We start from the raw sequence: 21,003 nt of genomic DNA, 5'->3' as shown, positions 1-21,003 counted from the left end.
AATGAATGAATGAATGAATGAATGGACCAATTGTTCAACTGAAAATTAATGTAAAAAAAAAAATGTTGGCCTAGCAGGACAGGATCTGCCAATATTTATTGCTGCCATTCATAGTCAGTATTGTTGGCTTTCTTTCATAATGTATTAAGGAGCTCTGAAAGATTTCAGTAAATCAAATTGAGAAGCCTAAAGACATTACAAGAATAAGTCAGTGCATCCTTTTAAGTAGAGCCCTCGTGCTGCCTCTGAGCTGTGTACTTCCACTGATTTCACAATAACAATAACTCCTTTTTTCTTAAATAAATGTTTCGGAAACACTCATCTAACTTGTTTTTTGTAATCAGTTGTGTAAGGAGTTGCGAATCTGTGTGAAATGACTTAAATGCGTATGCTCTGGGGCGAGAAAATCTCTCATGACAGTGAATCAACTGTGACTAATTACAGGCCCCGCAGCTCCACGCCCTGCTTTTTCAAAGAGCTGCGAGTGTCTACGTTAAAACAATACAATAACAAAACATGCTGCTGAGAAATCTTGACTCTTTAATTCAAGCAGCCGTTGATGGTCCCGTTATCCATCCATATTTGACGTTTACTATACTTGTTCTTGACCTTTTAAGCGCTTAACTTTTTGTACATATCCATCATTCCATTTTCTGTACTGCTTATCCTCACAAGGGTCGCGGGCATGCTCGAGCCTATCCCAGCTATCTTCAGGCGAGAGGTGGGGTACACCCTGAACTGGTTGCCAGCCAATTGTAGGGCACACATAAACAAACACACACTCACATTCACACCTATGGGAAATTTAAAGTCTTCAATCAACCTACCACGCATGTTTTTGGGATGCGGGAGGAAACCGGAGCACCTGGAGAAAACCCACGCAAGCACGGGGAGAACATGCAAACTCCACACAGGCGGGGCCAGGATTTGAACAGTCACAGAACTGTGAGGCAGATGTGCTCACCAGTCGTCCACGGTGCCGCCCTTTTTTGCATTCTCAATGTTTTGCTTCTATTGGACAAGTCAGAAGGAAGCTATGACTAATCACTTTTCAGTGAGTCCACAGGAATGACTAAGCGGTAAAGTGAGCTGAATTGTATTTCCTGTCATGCCAAAGAACCAGAGAGCGGAGAAACTAAAAGGTTACACTTTCTCAGTCCTGTTGTGGATTGCAAATACTAACTCTCATATAGGGTTTCTGTTAGTTTTGATGAAGTTAAAAAAAAGAGTATATTTTAACAATATAAATGTCCAGAACAAGCATATATATCATATCATCATCATCATCATATAATCTAGAATAATCTTATTAAATTCTAACTCTTGCACTTTTCAGCCAAATGTCTTGCAAAGACAATAAAAAGTTGATTTTAGAGTGACAGAGTAATGTAATTGGCCTATTCAGGCATGCCTAGAGTATGTGCCAGTGCACAAAACAGGGTTCATAAAGGGATGGCTTGGATGAGTTTAGTGAGGAAGAACTCACGCAGTCTTGACCTCAGCCCGATCAAACACATTTCGTATGAAGTACAACCCATAAATATTGTGAGCCTGGACCTCTGACCTCAAAAATGTTCTTCAGGGTAAATGGACTGAAATTTCCACAAACATACCTCAAAATAGTTTAAAAAGTATTTTCAGGAAAGTGGAATAAATGTTATGACAGCAGAGAGGGGACATACTATTTTCTTCAATTTTGTCAACGTTGCTGCCTTCCGACAAACGGCACACAACACTCTGGTCTTAGTGGTCTAGTTGTCATTCAATCACAAGATCCTTACAAAGAGAGACAATCATTCGCACCATCAATGAGTGGGAACTGAAGCCACGCTGCCTGCGCAAAAGTCAGGTGAGTGAACCACGACACCTTCAGTGATTCTTGACAGCCATCTTCACACAAACAAAAGCATTTATCCATCCATCCATTCATTTTCTGAGCCGCTTCTCCTCACTAGGGTCGCGGGCGTGCTGGAGCCTATCCCAGCTGTCATCGGGCAGGAGGCGGGGTACACCCTGAACTGGTTGCCAGCCAATCGCAGGGCACATAGACACAAACAACCATTCGCACTCACAGTCATGCCTACGGGCAATTTAGAGTCTCCAATTAATGCATGTTTTTGGGATGTGGGAGGAAACCGGAGTGCCCGGAGAAAACCCACGCAGGCACGGGGAGAACATGCAAACTCCACACAGGTGGGGCTGGGGATTGAACCCCGGTCCTCAGAACTGTGAGGCTGACGCTCTAACCAGTCGTCCACCGTGCCGCCCAAAAGCATTAATTTTTTTTAAAAAGCACTAGCAGTGTCAAGATGTCTACCATTCTTCCCTCCCCCTTTGCAAAGCTTAGGAAACAAACAATATGGTTACTATAGGAACATCCCGGCACCCTGAAGCCTGAGGCTTCATGTCAGCAGCAGTTTGGATAGCCAAAAGCCAAGTGAAAGACATTACTAAACTTCTGACTCATCCGCTTTGAAAATACAAGACCTGTTGCATAAAACCAAAACACTTTCCTTTACAGAGAGATCAGATAGGAAGTCCTGGTTAAATATATTTAGCAGTTCAATACCGGTTTACCAACTGTGCTTTGCAAAACAGATCTGAGATTCAATCCTCAATTAGACAAAACAAATACCTACCAGTAATCTAATTAGTCAACCATGTAATGGCTGTGGAAGAGCATAATTCCCTGAAAAAGTTGATCATTTGCGATCTTTCTAAATATATAAGAATTGCCGAAGTTTCCTGAAATAATGTGTTTCTCACTCACCAGTCTCTCCATTTCCTGCTCTCGAAGTCGCTCCTCCCTCTGTCGCCGATGGTATTCCAACAGCTCATCTTCATTGTCGCTGATTTCTGAGATGCTGTTCTTCCTCTCCCTCATCCCTGGTCGCCCCATTGATATCTTCCTGTTGCTTCTGGGGCTGGACATGGGAGATGAGCCAGGCAGAGAACCAAGACTATATGCAGAAGAAAGCGAATTCCCAAAGCTGGCCTTTTGTATTCCCGTGCCACCTTCCGTCATGAGAGATGTGGGCGAAGGACTACGGGCTCGCATTCCCCAGCTGCTAGTCAGATCCACAGGTGTAGTTCCAGTCTTACGATGAAGCCTGGGACTCTCTGAGACCAGCTTGCCCAGACCTGAGGGGCTATCAGGTGTCTTCAGGGTTGGTACCGTTCCTGGGAGGGCCCCTGGGAGTACTGGGACGCCTCTACGAGCAATGGAGGGACTTAGAGGTGGAAGATCTCTCATATTACCTCCTCCGCCATTCTGTTCTATGTTTCGCTTGGCCATGCGGGGACTTTCTGGCAGCTGTTGGCAAGGTGATCCTTGGATGATATGGACAATAGGATCGAGAGGAGGCTGAAAGGCCTTAGTAGGTTGGGAAAGTTGCCTGGATGGGCTTGAGTTGAGGGAGCCATCAGCTAAGCTTGTCTGCTGATCTCTAAAAGGACTGGCAGGTCTTTCATGAAGCACTGTGGTTGTCTTGGTCCTCATACTAGCAGACATGGAAGGACAAGTTGGAAATTTGGGATTGAAACCAGGGCTACTTGGCACAATATTTCTGCTACTCAGACAGTCATTCAAAGACAAAAGAGGGGTCTGTCTGGGACTCTCTGACCCATCTTGCCATAATCCTCTGCGACTAGGGTTAGGACTAGGATGAGCCTCCCCTAAAATCTTCCTTTGCAGCCTGGGGCTTTCGTGAACCTTCTGACCCATGGCGCCACTATTAAAGTTAGGTAGGTTGGTCCGTGGCTGGGATACAAGTTGTGAATGGCTGGTAAAGTTGTAGCTAGAAGAGCGTGCAGGCACTGGTGGCAGAGACGAAATGTGATCCTGGGGTGCTCCACCAGGAGATGGGCTAGTAAAACTACCACTGCTGGCTGGTGAAGGGGAAGAGAGAGGGGAAAAGGGTGGAGATGTATTGTCATAGCTGGATCCCATTGACATGGCCCCAGGACTCGTAGGAGGGGATAGCAAATACCTGCCCCCACCATTGACCATGGGTAACACGGCTGAATGAGTAACTGATTGGCCCCCATGGGGCTTTTTGTCTTCAGAGGAGCAAGGTTCAGGGTCATCCATGACTAAGGAGTCCATGATGTCCTGGAGGTCCTTTTCAATAGAGCTTACAATAGCACTGTGCTCAGACTGGACTCTCTCGCCAGTTTCTTGGGAAGACTGTGCTGGACTGGCCCGATGATTCCCATTGACCAAGTTCTCCGTGTCTAAAATAGGTCAAATAGAAAAAGATGCCATTAAGCTTCACTATCTAAATAAGACAATGTCTTTAAGAGTTGAAATCATTTTAACTTTTAGTTTATTTCCACACTCGTTACCCATGAAATACACTTTCATTATGTAACACTGTAATAACCATTGAGTAAGCACGATGAGATTCAAAAAATTCTATATCACCCAATATTGGTTATATGAATCACAGAAGTCAGTTTTGATATATCTTTAGCTTCAGTCTTAGCCCTGATGACTTCAATTGTCCTAAAGTTTTCTTTACAGTAGTTTTAGTTAAAGAGTTTCCTTACATAAAACCAATAAGGTTTTGCAAACCAAGCTCATTTAGCATTGATAATCATGCAATTTTATGTAATAAACATGCTCAAGATCGTGACTAAATGCAAGATCAAGGGAAGATAACTGATTAGCACTGAGGAAAGGATAGAGACAAGGAGATGACAACACAACACAGACAGCAATGTACTTTGGATAGGGATAAGGAAAAAAACATGTGCCTGCATAATTTAATTAATGTGCGGCCCAAACACCACATCGAACACAGATTGGGTAATCTAATCTTGACAGTCTCACTTTAATATCTACATGGCAGATCATGACAACGGAAACACAGCGCCATGTAGGAGACTCATCAGCATGACCTTGAGGGAATGATCAGAGCAAAAAAGTGTTCTTTAAATTGACGTGTCCTGTGCTTAAATGGAAATCGGAATGCATGCAGCATGGTGTGACAGACAACCATTCACAGTCATACTCACATTCACACCATCACCTAGTGGGAACAGAACCCGCACTGCCTGCACAGAAGTCAGGTTAGTGAACCACTGTATCGTCAGTGACTAAATAAGCAACATTTCAAATAATAATATAAATGTGATATTATAATTATATCAATTTTCATTACCGCTTATCTTTATTGGCGATATAGGTGAGCTGACTTTGGGCAAGAGGTGGGGCCGGACTGGTTACCAGCCAATCGCAGTGCTCATATACATTAGAAAAACAACCATGTACACCTACATTATCGCCTAAGGACAATTTAGAATTTCTGATGAAGTGAACATGCATGTTTTTGGAATGTGGGAGGAAACCCAAGCAAGCACTAGGACAACACGCAAATTCCACACAGGAAGGCCATTAAACGTGTGTAATTTCTTTCTACAATTATGCTATGATATACAGTGGAACCTCATTAAAACAGACCCCGATATAGTGGATATCGGATAAAACGGACCGTCGGGACTCAACAATTTGTCCAAAAATAGTTTCCATCTATCACTTAAACCGCCGTTGACCAAGTCTGTTAGTTCCAGAATTGGCTGCTGTTGTTTACAGGCGCTGTGGCCCAATGCAGGCAGGGAATGAGACTGACGTATTTAAGGGTCACAGATATACAATACGACTAGATCCAATTGCAAAACACATGCCTCCCGTGCCTACGTGGCAGCCATGTTGAATGTGGCGCATTGACGTGGCAGCTATGTCATGATGGTTATATTTATTGTCTATTGTAAATAGAGCACTGAAGTGTGGAACATGCTGTTTTTGTTACAGTAAAAAAAAACATTTGTCAAGCTGTTCGCCGTTGACAACAGATTTGGAACTAGGCAGCACACACATTTTTCGCAGCTCATGAAAGCGACTCCCCAATGACGAGTACTGAACGTCAACAGCGTCACCATGACCAAGCACAGCGGCTTCCCTAGTTACCTCAGCTGGAACAAAGTGCTTTGTTCTGTTTTGCCGAATGCGGAAGTTGTTTGGGCATATACCCTATTGGAATGTTGGGCCTTTATTTATTTTTTTAGATCACGAGGAGTGCACCAATGCTGTAGTCAGGATATGACAAGGATAATATGGCACTACCAGAATGTCATAGCACTGATTGAGCGGCCAATCGGTTTGCGATGCCATCGGGACATAATTGTATGGTATCATGTGCGCATCTTTGGCTTTTGCCTCAGCAACAGCATTTCATAACATTCACAGGCAGTTTCTTAAATGATGTGAAATTCGTGGTTACATGCATGAGGGTGAAACACATAACAAATGAAGCATTTCTCTCCACGATTGTGTCAGGAAAATCTCAACAGAAATAATGTCTTGAAATATAGAAACCCCACAAATAAGGCATTAGCTCGTTCTGGCTTCGCAGTGATGGGAGTCGCTTCCTGTGTGCTCCGCTTATCATTGTTCAGCTTTACACTCACGCTCAGTGTGGAAGCGGGGTTGGTTTGTGCAGTGTTTACATATCATTATGTGAGCAAGGTGTTACAATAACTCATTTATACACTAACCTCTGCGTGGACGCTAGTGTCACGTCGTCGTTCGCACACAGCAAACGGGGTATCGAGGCAGAAAAAGAGGGGGTTGGGAGGAGGACAAAATAATAGCAGCCCTTTGCAAGGGGGGAACGCGTGAAGTAAATGGTGTCGTGAGCTGCAGGGCAGCATTCCTAACTTCATTTGGAAATCTGGCATTGACGCACCGCGGCTCAGTTGCCGATAAACCCGCCGTCGACTCACACTGTGGTTTTATAAATGTTAAGAAGGCAACATAGGGGTATCAGTTTTGCTGTACGAAGTGATGGGTCTTCTTTTTTTTTCGGAAGAGGGCTACTCACGTGACTGAATCAAACACGCTCAGCCTTCTGCGCCGTCCACCTGCTCTTTGACAAAGTGTGGGGCACATCCTCCGGGCGCCAGTGGCAGACCGGCTGAGACTGAGCCCGGAGGATCCCGGTTGCGCGCACACCGAGGAAGGCTGGAGAGTTCACCGGCATTTATTTATTTGTTTAATTTAAAGCGGTCGAGGGTTCTGCGAGACACCGGTAGTATCGTTGCTTGTCAAGTTACGAAAGTCGAGTCGCTTTCCGGTCCAAAGAGTCAGCCATAAATTGAAACGAATTTCCTTTCCCACGTGGGAAATACACTGCGGCGTCATCCAGTGTCTCAACAGGTGCTCACGCAAAAACTGTCATCGCGCTGTGGTGTTACGCCCGATTGAAATTGACCGGATTTACAAAATGAATGCGTTCGTGGATTTGTTTTATTTTGAAGGTTCGATGCCTACTTTCCGGTTACCAAGACGCCGTGCTGACTGTCCACAATTATGCAGTCTGTTTAACTGTCGTCGACGTACAGTATTGTGTGAGGCATTTTATAGACCCCATCCACGTCTGGATTTGAAGACAGGGAAATGTTTGCTTAATTCAACCACAATTGCATTTGTGATTGTCCCCAAGTAAAATGAACGAAAATATTTGTCTTTTTTATTTTTTAAAGGTATACAGTAGCCATATAAAACAGGTAAAGATAATTTCAGGGATGTAAAAAAATTTCGTATACATTTTTCATAAATTTTGTTGACATTTACATTATTCATTTTCAAATTAGATACATGAGGTCATTGGTTTACAACAGACTTTCATGTAACCCAAATATGATCTTTTGTTGTATGAATATGTTCTGAAGCTGAAACTCACCATACCTACAGTAACCTAGTCGTTCTAGCTCATAATTACACTAAATATTTGAATTAATTATGTTCATAGTGTTTTTCATAGGGGCCATAAACATAAACCAATCAAATGAAAAACCTTATGTATGGCAATAAATCAGCATGCCTTGTTGTGCTGCATGATTGATGTATTTTGACTTGTGCATTGTGTGATTTTTGTAACTTCAAAACACCGTATGTCATTACCATCGTAAACCGAGAACCCCCGTACAGTGTAGTATTACTTTTGTGCCAAAAATCTTCTTTGGATGTGAGGTAGAGAAAAGATGAGGAACCACTGATAACTGAATAAAGTATACAGTTTAGGGTCACAGGTTACTGGGGTTTATCCCTGCTGACTCCGGACAAGATGCAGGGTACACCCTGGACTGGTCGCCACTCAGTCGCAGGGCACATATACAGTAGGCAAACATCATTTCCACTCACATTCACACCAAATGACAAAGGTCTTCAATTAACCTAGGAAGCACATGAATTTGGATGTGGAATGAAACAGAAGTACCTGGAGGAAACTCACACAAGCACAGGCAGAAACATGCAATTTCCACACAGAAATGTTCTAAGGGATATCCAAACCCGGATCGCTTGACTGTCAGACAGACGTGCTATCACGCCATGCTGCCCAGCCACACTGTAGCAAAAACAAAAAATACTTTAAAAGCAGTGTATTAAAGAGTAAGGCTTGCAACTCGAGAAACAAAAGCAAAACAAGGGGGAGGCTACTGTATATGGCAAACAGCAGAATGGAAGTGTAAGTTTACAAATAGTTTTTTGTAAAACGATATGGCAACACCAGCTGAGATTATAAACCGATAGCCACAAGCCACCTGCTGGCCTGACACTGAGGAAGAGGAAATGTCCATCAAGTATGGCAAAGCTGGTGCAGTTAATTGGCTGAAGCATTGCTTGTCAAATCAAGCTAGGTGTTATTAGAATTAGAGCCCCAATTCCAATGAAGTTGGGACATTGTGTTAAACATAAATAAAAACAGAATACAATGATTTGCAAATCATGTTCGACCTCTTTTTAATTTAATACACTACAAAGACAATATATTTAATGTTCAAACTGATTAACTTTATTGTTTTTAGCAAATAACCCTAAACTTGGAATTTTATGGCTGCAACACATTCCAAAAAAGCTGGAACAGGTGGCAAAAAAGACTGAGAAAGGCCAGGAATGCTCATCAAACACCTGTTTGGAACATCCCACAGGTGAACAGGCTAATTGGGAACAGGTGGGTGCCATGATTGGGTATAAAAGGAGCGTCCCTGAATTGCTCAGTCATTCACAAGCAAAGATGGGGCGAGGTTCACCTCTTTGTGGACAAGTGCGTGAGAAAATAGTTGAACAGTTTAAGGACAATGTTCCTCAACATACAATTGCAAGAAATTTAGGAATTTCATCATCTACGGTCCATAATATCATCAAAAGGTTCAGAGAATCTGGAGAAATCACTGCATGTAAGCGGCAAGGCCTAAAACCAACATTGAATGCCCGTGATCTTCGATCCCTCAGGCGGCACTGCATCAAAAACCGACATCAATGTGTAAAGGATATCACCACATGGGCTCAGGAACACTTCAGAAAACCAATGTCAGTAATTACAGGCATGGGTAACTTACACATCCTTGAAGGCAGCATTAATGCTGAAAGGTACATACAGGTTTTGGAGAAACATATGCTGCCATCCAAGCAACGTCTTTTTCACGGACGCCCCTGCTTATTTCAGCAAGACAATGCCAAACCACATTCTGCACGTGTTACAACAGCGTGGCTTCGTAGTAAAAGAGTGCGGGTACTAGACTGGCCTGCCTGCAGTCCAGACCTGTCTCCCATTGAAAATGTGTGGCGCATTATGAAGCGTAAAATACGACAACGGAGACCCCGGACTATTGAACAGCTGAAGCTGTACATCAAGCAAGAACGGGAAAGAATTCCACCAACAAAGCTTTAACAATTAGTGTCCTCAGTTCTCAAACGTTTATTGAATGTTGTTAAAAGAAAAGGTGATGTAACACAGTGGTAAACATGACCCTGTCCCAGCTTTTTTGGAACCTGTTCCAGCCATAAAATTTTAAGTTAATGATTATTTGCTAAAAACAATAATGTTTATCAGTTTGAACATTAAATATCTTGTCTTTGTAGTGTATTCAATTAAATATAGGTCGAACATGATTTGCAAATCATTTTATTCAGTTTTTTATTTATTTTTAACACAACGTCCCAACTTCATTGGAATTGGGGCTGTACAAAGCTACGGTGTATTAGTGCCGTAAATGAAGTTTGGGGTGAAGTTGAATCTTATATACTTTATATTTCACATGCAAGTTCACTAGGTGGCAAATCATTTATCACTTTGTTACGATGATGAAACTAACCATTATACAGCACTTCCCAACTGGATTAGATTCTCTCATTGAAGAGAAAAACTTCCCTTACAAACACAATGTAATTGCAACATTTACTTTTCTTTTTAGTTCACTTTTTAACAAAGCAGGACAATATAACAGAAGACTGGCGTGACCATGAATGTGTCCACTGCTTTGTGATTGTTGTTGCTTTTTAACTTAACTTAACTTAACTTAATGGCCAGTTTCCTGTTTTCACAGTTTATGAAACACTCAGTCCAAAGATATCTGAAAATGTCTGCAAACACAGCACAATTTTATTAAAAGAAAAACTTTCCAGTGACAAAATGCTTTCCTTAGGGCTACAGGAGATTCTTGTCTGGAACAAAAAAGAAAGTCTGATCGCAGATCCTGAACGCACACTGCTGCTTTCTTTACTGTGTCAGAAAATAGTTTGCTGCACCAATCCATCTTTGAAATTGATTTGAAGAGAACTGTTTGGAAAAGGTCAGACACTTTCAAGTCACGTTGTCGAAGTTAGTCTACATCTTGGAAATTTTGGGGGGTTAAGTATACAGTATATGGGTGGTGCAAGTCAAAAACAACATGTGCCCTACTTCTGGTTTGTATTCCGTAGACATAAAACGCAGTTGGAGCAGGTTAACATGGTTCATAAATTCAGAGCAATACATGATACATTAATGGCCTTTAAGTAAGCATGGACAAATAAAAGTTGCACTGTACTCTGTCTTTTTATTTTATATTTTACATAATACATTGGGCTTCAAGGAAGCATGTTCAACTACAAAATATGAAATACACCTGAGGAGCATTACAATCTGCAGCTGTGTATTAGATTAGAATATCAGAAACTATGTCCAAGAACGTGGGCATTTCCGTTTCGGTTTACTTGAGCGTGCAGGCCTGCAGGTATGTCTGTGCTTATGAATCTTACTATTTGAGAACTCTTTTCTCAGAATGAATTTTACAGAAATGTGTCAAATCACAGGGTGGGCATGTGAGAATCACCTCTGGTTCATCTTGGTATCAAACCCGCAACATTTACAACAGCTGGCCGGCAAAAAACAGACATCGGCAGTGTGAAGAGAAAGTTATATCGTCAGAATATCGCGAGCCTGGTTCATTCACGGAATTCGGTCCACTCATCAGAAGAGCTACAACCATGTGATGCCAAACTGACTGCTGGACAAAATTTACATCCACAAGAGACAACACCCACACTCATTCAAAGTCAATGAAGTCAAAAACTGTGGGCCAGATTTGTCCTGCCGCTTCATTATATACAGTGGGTACGGAAAGTATTCAGACCCCCTTAAATTTTTCACTCTTTTTTATATTGCAGCCATTTGATAAAATAATTTGTTCATTTTTCCCCACATTAATGTACACACTGCACCCCATATTGACAGAAAAAAAAACAGAATTGTTGACATTTTTGCAGATTTATTAAAAAAGAAAAACTGAAATATCACACAGCCAGTATTCAGTATTCAGACCCTTTGCTCAGTATGTAGTAGATGCATCCTTTTGAGCTAATACAATCATGAGTCTTTTTGGGAATGATGCAACAAGTTTTTTACACCTGGATTTAGGGATCAGCTGCCATTTCTCCTTGCAGATCCTCTCCAGTTTTGTCAGGTTGGATGGTGAATGTTGGTGGGCAGCCATTTTCAGGTCTTTCCAGAGATGCTCAATTGGGTTTAAGTCAGGGCTCTGTCTGGGCCCTTCAAAAACAGTCACAGAGTTGTTCTGAAGCCACTCCTTCGGTATTTTAGCTGTGTGCTTAGGGTCATTGTCTTTTTTGAAGGCGAACCTTCGGCCCAGTCTGAGGTTCTGAGCACTCTGGAGAAGGTTTTAGTCCAGGATATCCCCTTACTTGGCTGCATTCATCTTTCCTTTGATTGCAACCAGTCGTCCTGTCCCTGCATCTGAAAAAGACCCCCACAGCATGATGCTGCCACCACCACGCTTCACTGTTGGGACTGTATTGGACAGGTGATGAGCAGTGCCTGGTTTTGTCCACACATGCCACTTAGAATTAAGGCCAACAATTTCTATCTTGGTCTCATCAGCCCAGAGAATCTTATTTCTCACCATCTTGGAGTCCTTCAGGTGTTTTTTAGCAAACTCCATGCGGGCTTTCATGTGTCTTGCACTGAGGAGAGGATTCCGTCGGGCCACTCTGCCATAAAACCCCGACTGGTGGAGGGCTGCAGTGATGGTTGACTTTCTAGAACTTTCTCCCATCTCCCGACTGCATCTCTGGAGCTCAGCTACAGTGATCTTTGGGTTCTTCTTTACCTCTCTCATCAAGGCTCTTCTCCCCCAATTGCTCAATTTGGCCGGACGGCCAGCTCTAAGAAGGGTTCTGGTTTAACCCAAACGTCTTCCATTTAAGGATTATGGAGGCCACTGTGCTCTTAGGAACCTTAAGTGCAGCAGAGATGTTTTTGTAACCTTGGCCAGACCTGTGCCGTGCCACGATTCTGTCTCTGAGCTCTTCAGGCAGTTCCTTTGACCTCATGATTCTCATTTGCTCTGACATGCACTGTGAGCTGTAAGGTCTTAAATAGACAGGTGTGTGGCTTTCCTAATCAAGTCCAATCAGTATAATCAAACACAACTGGACTCCAATGAAGGTGTAGAACCATCTCCAGGATGATCAGAAGAAATGGACAGCACCCGAGTTAAATATGAGTGTCACAGCAAAGTGTCTGAATACTTATGGCTGAGTGATATTTCAGTTTTTCTTTTTTAATAAATCAGCCAAAATTTCAACAATTCCTTTTTTTTCTGTCAATATGGGGTGCTTTGTGTACAAATGGCTGCAATATAGCAAAGAGTGAAAATTTGAAGGGGGTCTGTAAAGTTTCCATACCCACTGTATGTATTTATCTTTGTATCTTTTAATTTAAACTATTACAATGATTCAATCACCCATGGGAACTGTCTAAGAGACTGGCACATTGGTGACGCTTTATTTTACTTTATCGTACTTGTAAAGGGGCAGATAAAATTAATCACTATAGTTGAGGAAGTAATCTGCCCCCTCTGAACAAAACTCATCCAAATGTGCCAGTGAGTCACACTACCTGTCTACTCATTCCCCAAGTCTAACGTAATGACAATCAAGTTGAAATAGCTTCCTGGGTTTGCCCCACTATAATAGTTCTGGCCTACACGTTTATACACAGATAGTGTAATTTATGTAATTTATCTATAAACAGACGGCAGATATGTTACGATTATCCTGGGAGTGGTACACTCAACCTTCATCTCAATGCAACCTAGGAATGTATAATTAAGGAAATGGGTACTTCTCAAAACAACGGAAGGCTTTCATTACTAGATCAGGAAGTCCATACCAGACAGCCTGCATGTGTGCCGTGTTTACGCCACAGTGGCAGCCACTGGCAAATGAGGGGAAATAACAAGACGTTGAGAGAAGCTCCTGATAGCTGAGATACCTAAGAAAAGATGTGCTTAAAGTGACGTGCACTCCAGCTGGAGCGTTCTAAATGCAAACACGCAAGTAACAAAAAAGTTTTCCCGGAGACGAAGAGGAATGAGATGCACGTAAAACAGGCCTGGTGTAACCTGTGGCAGCAAGTCCCAGCTGAGCGCCTTTCTAAGCGTCGGTTTGACAGCTACTGCTTTTTAAAGGACAACATTAACAAGCTGTAACAGAGCTATATTCACAACTGAAAGCGTTTTCAAATGTTTCGCCACAAAGGACAGGAAAGGACTGCATTTAAATTTTACAGGCGCTCTCTGCAGACACCCTTTTCAAGCTCCAGTTACAAACGCACAGTATAAAATGGCACACTAAAATGAGAAAAAAAATAATCATTTGAACTTTATACAAGGCCAGTATTGTTAGCCTGAGCTTGCAGAGCTCCTTGTGCTGCTGTGTAACCAACAACCATGACTGTCTGTTAAAAAGGAAACAGGCTGAGGGTTTACTACTAGAACAAACAGTCACCTGTAAACCTCTTAACAGCCATCATCCTCCACTTTTGGTCTTTGCAGCAAATTAGCCTTTTCAAAAATAGGTCATTCGATTTATCCGTGTGAAAAAAATAGTATTCATCCATACAAACCGAAGCTAAATTGAGTGAATGTTCAGGAGTGAAAGAATCTTTGAGGCCTTATTATTGATTCGAAGAAAAGGCCAGTGTTTTTCTATTCATAACCGGTTCCATGCAAGCAGGAGTGATATTAATTTGCGCTCCTACAATGTGCAAACTGGTTGGAAATAAGATCACTCAGTAGAGTGTTAACCTCCACCAAAGACAGATTGTAAAAGGCTGGGTACACCCTGGATTGGCCAGCAGTTAATCACAGTGTACATATTGACAAACAATACCTTTGCGTTCACAAATATGGGAAATTTGGAGTCTTCAATTAACCTAAGAAGCGTGTTTTTGGAGAACGGGGAGAAACTGCAAACTCAACACAGGAAAGACTGAACTCAACAGAGATAGAAACCCAGAACCTCTGTGAGACAGATCTGTTAAACACGACTGTTTATGTAGGAGAAATGATGATATCCTTACCAAAGTTTGATGTGTTCCTTAGTCAATATTATATTGCCATCTGATCATCAAAATGTCTGATCGGTCATTGTCATACGAAGTAATTTGTGAGTGGATATCGTATATCATATGATCATATCATACCTGCACATAGTCTATAGTCCCCCGTCGAGACACTGCCACCCGGGGGCATCATACTCTTCATCCTTAAGGCTTCTTCAGGGTGGTTGAAGCGAAAGAAGGCCGACTGACCAAAACACAGCATGCAGCCTGTAAAAGAGCACATGGACATCAGGACAGGATATGGTAAACATGCAGAACATACACAATAAAATATATAAAGACATCATGGTCAGAGTTTCACTTGGCACTCTGTAAAAGTGAAGACTAAAGACACTTTGATTTGATTAGGGAGAAGCTGTTGTAATCAAGGTAAGAACAGGAGGCATGGAAAGTCTTAGATAACTACTGCACCATGTCTGTTATTTCCAAAAGTCCTCTGAAAGAGCAGAAGCTGCATCAAGCGTATACAGTGAAATTGTGTTTCATATAGAAAAACAGAACAGAAAGATCTTCTGGCTACTCCCTAATGAAATCCCACTGGTTTACAAAGCTGAGATATCGGATGCCCCTCACCACAACAAACCTCTCCGACAGCAAATACACCCAATTAGAAAGATAAGGTGAACTTTCAAAAGTGCTGTCGCTACAGTAAATGTAACAACCCTTAACCTAATTTGGAGATGGGAGTTAATGGCAATCTCTATAACTGCCCTACTATCACCATTATGTTTTTTTGTTAGGCCTTTCATTGTATTCTTTCTCACAGTGAATACACGCACTTTAAGGGATCAGGGTTGTTTTAGCCTTTTGGGCTCTTGTTTTTACTCCTAACATTTTAATCTATAATCTGATTCGCCAGTCTACCAGCAAATGTGACCATTTTGTTTAAGTTGACTGACGTGGTACTGGTTATGCCAGGTTAAATTCTCAGCTCACTGTGTGGATGGGAAGTTAACTTTCCTTTCCAAATTCTGCCATCAACATACATAATCCTGTGTGTATAGCGTGACATTGCTGAGCACTATGCATTTCTAAAGTAGAAATATGTAATAGAAATAAAGCCCATTTATATTAGTAATGAAAAACGCTCCATTATGGTGCCTCTATTTTATACAATATCACAGCGGTAGTAACAAGAAGAAGTTGACAATTTGGGAGAATTGGAGCAATATAAATGTATTCATATGTGGTTAACAAATTTAATACCTTTCTTCTGGGGAAAAGGGTAAGAGGCTTTACATTTACTATTTTCCAAGCTGTAAAAAAATCATGGTGCATATGCATGGCATGTTTATCTACAATATATACACATATTGCAATCTATATTTGAAATGTCCAGAGACATGACCTACATTACTAATTCAGCCCAATCATGGTCCACAATCTCCAGTGCTGGTTTCCTCTCACGTCCCAAAGACATGGATAGTAGGTTAATTGAAGACTAAATTGCCCGTAGGTGTGAATGTGGGTGCGAATGGTTGTTTGTTTATATGTGCCGTGCGATTGGCTGCCGACCAGTTCAGGGTGTACCCCGCCTCTCGCCCAGAGTCAGCTGGGATAGGCTCCGCCACGGCCATGACCCGAGTGAGGATAAGCGGCACGGACAATGGATGGAAAGTATTTTCCTGCAAGGTATGTAGCAAATAACTGTACAATTTACAGGAATTTATAATAGTGCAGGACTGCAAAACTACAATTACAATAGTAAACATACTGTATAAATTTGTAACTGTTGATATTTTTGATCCACTTCACTACACACTAGGACTTCACTTAACTTCACTATCAAAGGATGATGCAGGTTTGAAAAAAGCAAGTGTATTAAAAAAAAAAAATCTGCACAAAAAGTGGACTGAGTATATCCTCTACTAAAGTACACGGGCACTCATTGGGAAGCAGGGTGTTTCTCTAGCCAATCAGTCTCCAGCTACTAGGACTAACAATAAGCTCAATTATTGGCAGTCTCTGGGTACCAATTAATGCTCATCAAGTATTAGGAAGCATAGGAACATCCATAAACGTATTATGATGGATTCCCCCTCAGTGATGGAAGCATCACATAACAGATTTGAAAATAATGACTTGATTTACAGTCCAGTGAGATGCAAGCCCTGTATCATACACAAGAGGGCATAAATCAAGGATAGTTCTTCATTATAGAGAACTTAAACAAATGTTAAGAGTGTAACTGCGGTGGTTCATTTTGAAGATACTGGCCATTTAATGGCAGTGCTGTGGGTGTAAATATGAACAGGGAACATACAATGAATAAATCAAGTACTGTTTTCACAGTTTCAACCTAATCATTTGGGAACATAAAAAAAAAAACTTCTGGAAGAAGCTTATGTGCCAGGAATTTGTCTCAGGGTGATTTTAACTGTTAAGTTGATGAAAATGGTGTCTGTTCTAGCTGTCAATACCAGAATCCAAGCAAACTGTGGAAGGTTCACTCCATATCTCCAGCACAGAAAAAATAAATCTGACATACCATTGCTAGATCAAAGAGACAGGGTTAGGGCAGTTCATGAACCCTAACCCTCAGCACCCCTTAAAATACCCCTGAGTTTTTATTTTAAGACTGAAAGGAATTTATGTGAAAGATGTTTGAGGGGACACAACTTTACCACCCTGAGACATGAAAAAAATTACTTCAAATATTGAGATTTGGAAATGGTTAGACTTGGTAAATTCATTCATTTCAGCCCAATACACGTTCTCCATTTGAAATAAGAAACAGAAATAGTCCATTGCAGGGCTGGACAGGATATAGAGATTTTAGGATATGTGTATATTTAAAAACAAAATTTTAAAAAATGGATGAGTTCGAGACAATATAGTTTATAGCAGTATAGGTTTGTGTTCCAAACACTAAATACTAAATAATTGGTTCAGTGATTCATCTTGGTTGGCTTTTAACTTTTTCCAGTGCTAAATATCGAGATATATGCAGTATCAACATTTAGCCAATATTTACTGGGATACAACTTTTGGGCCACATTAGCCCTATTCCAAGGTTTAACCGCCGCCGCTGTAAAATCATGGTACAGGCAATGTTTTAAGTAAAATTTTAACATCCACAACGGTCACACTAGTGTAAAAATAGGTTAACCTATATTGGTTTTAAGACAAACACAAGAAACCGCTCCTTAATGATAAATCTCAAAGACGCAATGAGAGGGTGGTTCACATATCCTCGTGCAGCTGAAATTTTACCTTATTGCCCCATAAACATTTTGATAGTTTGGCAGTTGCAAGAAAATGTTATATATTGTTCTCTCGTTTTCTGTTAACTTGATTACGGTACTTACTGACAACAGTGGCAATTCATCGTTTCTATTCATTGTGTTACTGATGCGTTACACAAGGTAAATAGGGGCTCTTTTGGCTTGCAGAAGAAGTAAGGTGACACTTATCTTAGCTTCACTTAGCAGTAAAACTGACCCGGGTGTCACTCTATTGCAGACAGCCCACACTCATTGTTTCATGAAAGAAAGTGTAACATACATGTAACGCGAAAGTTAAAAAAAGACACACATTCAATCAATTACAGGTAACATAAACACACATGCGGCACGGTCGCCGACTGGTTAGCGCATCCGCCTGACAGTTCTGAGGACCTGGGTTCTGTGAGTGTGTATGGCCGTTTGTTCATATGTGCCCTGTGATTGGCTGGCGACCAGTTCAGGGTGTACCCCGCCTCTCGCCCAGAGTCGGCTGGGATAGGCTCCGGCACGCCCGCGACCTTAGTGAGGATACGCGGTTCACAAAGTGAATGAATGCATAAACACACATGATCAATGTTACGTTAATCCTTATCGTTCATGAAAATAAAGGATTAACGTCTTTATTACGGCAACAGTTCAAGATTTTATGGCGCAATCCATGTTGGGAGCACACGACTTCAAAATTCTGCTGCATACAAAATACAGCACCTTTTCCATGTGACGTCCACCAAAATCCCATGATGCAGTGGAAACTGAAGGTAATTACTGTAAAATCACTTTAAAGCATTTTAGTGTAAGGTATGTGGTAAATAACCGTAGAATTTAGAGGAATGTCTAACCGTGTGGGGTGTCAGTATCCTTCCAAAAGGCACTTTGCAAATTTCTCAGTATTAGTTCTCTCAAGAGCTGAGCTCAGCGAAACAAGCTGTGGTCAAAAATGAAATCTGTATAATCAACAAATTCTCTCCCAGCACTTTCCAACAGGAAAACTGACACGCTGCCATTTTAATAATGACACTGCACTAAGTAATATCGCATAGGACTTGCACTGTTGGGATTGGCATCACAGATTGGAGGATGAGATTTTATTGCATGTGTGCATGCAATAAAATCCTACCCAGTAATTAAATGGATCGTCTGACCAGTGTGGTGGAGAGCAATGTCTTCCTCAGCACTCCAGAAATGATTCATCTAATCTTCCCTACATTCATTGCAGTGAGTGCACACTGTGTAACTGTAAGAGCAGCATCTTTCAGCACCACAATGTTCTACAGACTCTGTTTGAAGCAACCAAAGCCAAATTCTTTCCATAAAGTGCTTTGCATTGGAATAGGTCGTAACAATTTCCACTTGACAGATCGCCAGGAGTAAGGGCACATACGTGGCAAAATTATTGTCACGAGGTTCAATCCTCCCACAAGGACACTCCAACCCCACTCTAATAAAACTGCAGGACCATGTAAATGTGTTATAGAACACAAAAGGTCTGATTGAGTCAAGGTGAATACCCATCACTCATATATACAGTAGGAGACGCCAGTCAGCAGAATAAAACTGTGTTCTTTTTGCCTTTGAGAGAGACGCTCCTATGTATAACTCATTTCAGATGAGAATTTTGTACCAAAAAATTAATAATGCTTGACGTTTAATTATATACGCTAATGTCCAAATGCTGTGAAATTATTGAAAAATACAGTACAACGATAATGTGTGTTTTGTGTTGAATGTCTGCAATGTTTTACAATCCACTATGTGGTTTGCCATATGCACACAGATCCCGCAGATTCAGCCATTACACTGTCAATCAAATTATATAATCCGACATTCTGTTGCAACTACCAATCATTGTCGATCATTTTGCTGTTTGTCTATTTGTAGTAACACACACAATTTAAATGACTGTCATTGACTGCGATTCATTTATGTATACTTGTGTAGTAGTTCGCTTCCGCCTAACCTTTTTCTTTATGATTCAGTGTGCTTAACTCGTACTGTATAATGAATTTCTGATAACAGTCACATGCAATTACGTTTTCTCTTCTGTATTGAATATGCAATGTTAGTGATTGAGAGAAAATATACCATTGTGTTTTAATTAATATGAAGAAAATGTGTAATTTGCCAATGACAAAATAGAAAGGATTTGCCTTTGCTTAAAAAAAAATAAATAAATAAAAAAAAACATGGAATATTTCGATTATAACTATTAACAGAATGTCAATGCTGACAAGACTAATGCGAGTAAGTATTCCATTGGGACTACAAATGCATATCCCTGTTGAGGCCACTTTATGGCTAGAGTTCTACGTGGCATTAAAAGAAGCAGCTGGACCTATTTGAATGTGTCTCCGGACCAAAGTTTCCATCATTTCTCTAATAACACGTCTGTGCTCCAACCACTGGACCAATCTTTCCAGCACGTAAGCTTAGCCTCAAGAATATTTGCTTGAAAGATTAGATGTGAGGATGCAGAGGTGGTTAGAAGTGGAAAGCTTCAAATTCTTGGCTAGTGAGCTCACAACAGGTCAGGAGGTTCATCACAGTGTTACACGTATGCAATATTACATAATGATGCTACTACATTAAAGCATGCAAGTCACTGGAGACTGTCTGTGCCTTGCAGTCAGCCTCTGACTGCTGTCACAAGTTATTCCCTCTGCACCATGCTGCCTGTCACATGCTCCAAAAAACATTTCATCCAAGGCCAGCGCACTCCCTTTCTGTAAAGCAATCATTTTTGTAAGCAGCTACTGTAGCTCTCACTTCGAGTGGATTGCCAAAGTCGTGCTAATGTTAAACTGGCCACAGTCAGACTTTAATTAATTACAGGTTCACTATAATGAAGACGCCAGCACGGAATGTTGCTCAAGTGGCAGAGAAGTTGCAAACAATAGGATGGCCATAACCGTGGTTGACAGTTGCTATGGAACGCTCAGGTTAAGGAAGCTATAGGCAAAGGTGAAGAAGTCAAGCCCCCCCATGTTTTTCAACAAGCTCGGCGCCATCAAATACCGGCTCAAATACCAGAGGAA

The 21,003-nt window shown here is 41.4% G+C and overlaps 1 protein-coding gene across 16 annotated transcripts in view; it reads right to left on the bottom strand.

Annotated features, from left to right (window-relative positions):
* Positions 1–21,003, bottom strand: part of phldb1b (pleckstrin homology-like domain, family B, member 1b) — a 120,245-nt gene that overhangs the window by 46,453 nt on the left and 52,789 nt on the right. For all 16 annotated transcript variants that reach the window (XM_061681054.1, XM_061681059.1, XM_061681058.1 and 13 more), the window contains 2 exons: positions 14,829–14,954; positions 2,771–4,233 (listed from right to left, as the gene is read on the bottom strand). In XM_061681054.1, coding sequence (XP_061537038.1) covers positions 2,771–4,233; positions 14,829–14,954 — 1,589 coding nt within the window. The remainder of the gene's footprint in view (positions 1–2,770; positions 4,234–14,828; positions 14,955–21,003) is intronic.

This window comes from Phycodurus eques, chromosome 7, assembly GCF_024500275.1.
Source record: "Phycodurus eques isolate BA_2022a chromosome 7, UOR_Pequ_1.1, whole genome shotgun sequence".
NCBI lineage: Eukaryota > Metazoa > Chordata > Actinopteri > Syngnathiformes > Syngnathidae > Phycodurus > Phycodurus eques.
Note: the sequence above shows the minus strand (reverse complement) of the source record. Positions and strands in the feature narration are given on the sequence as shown.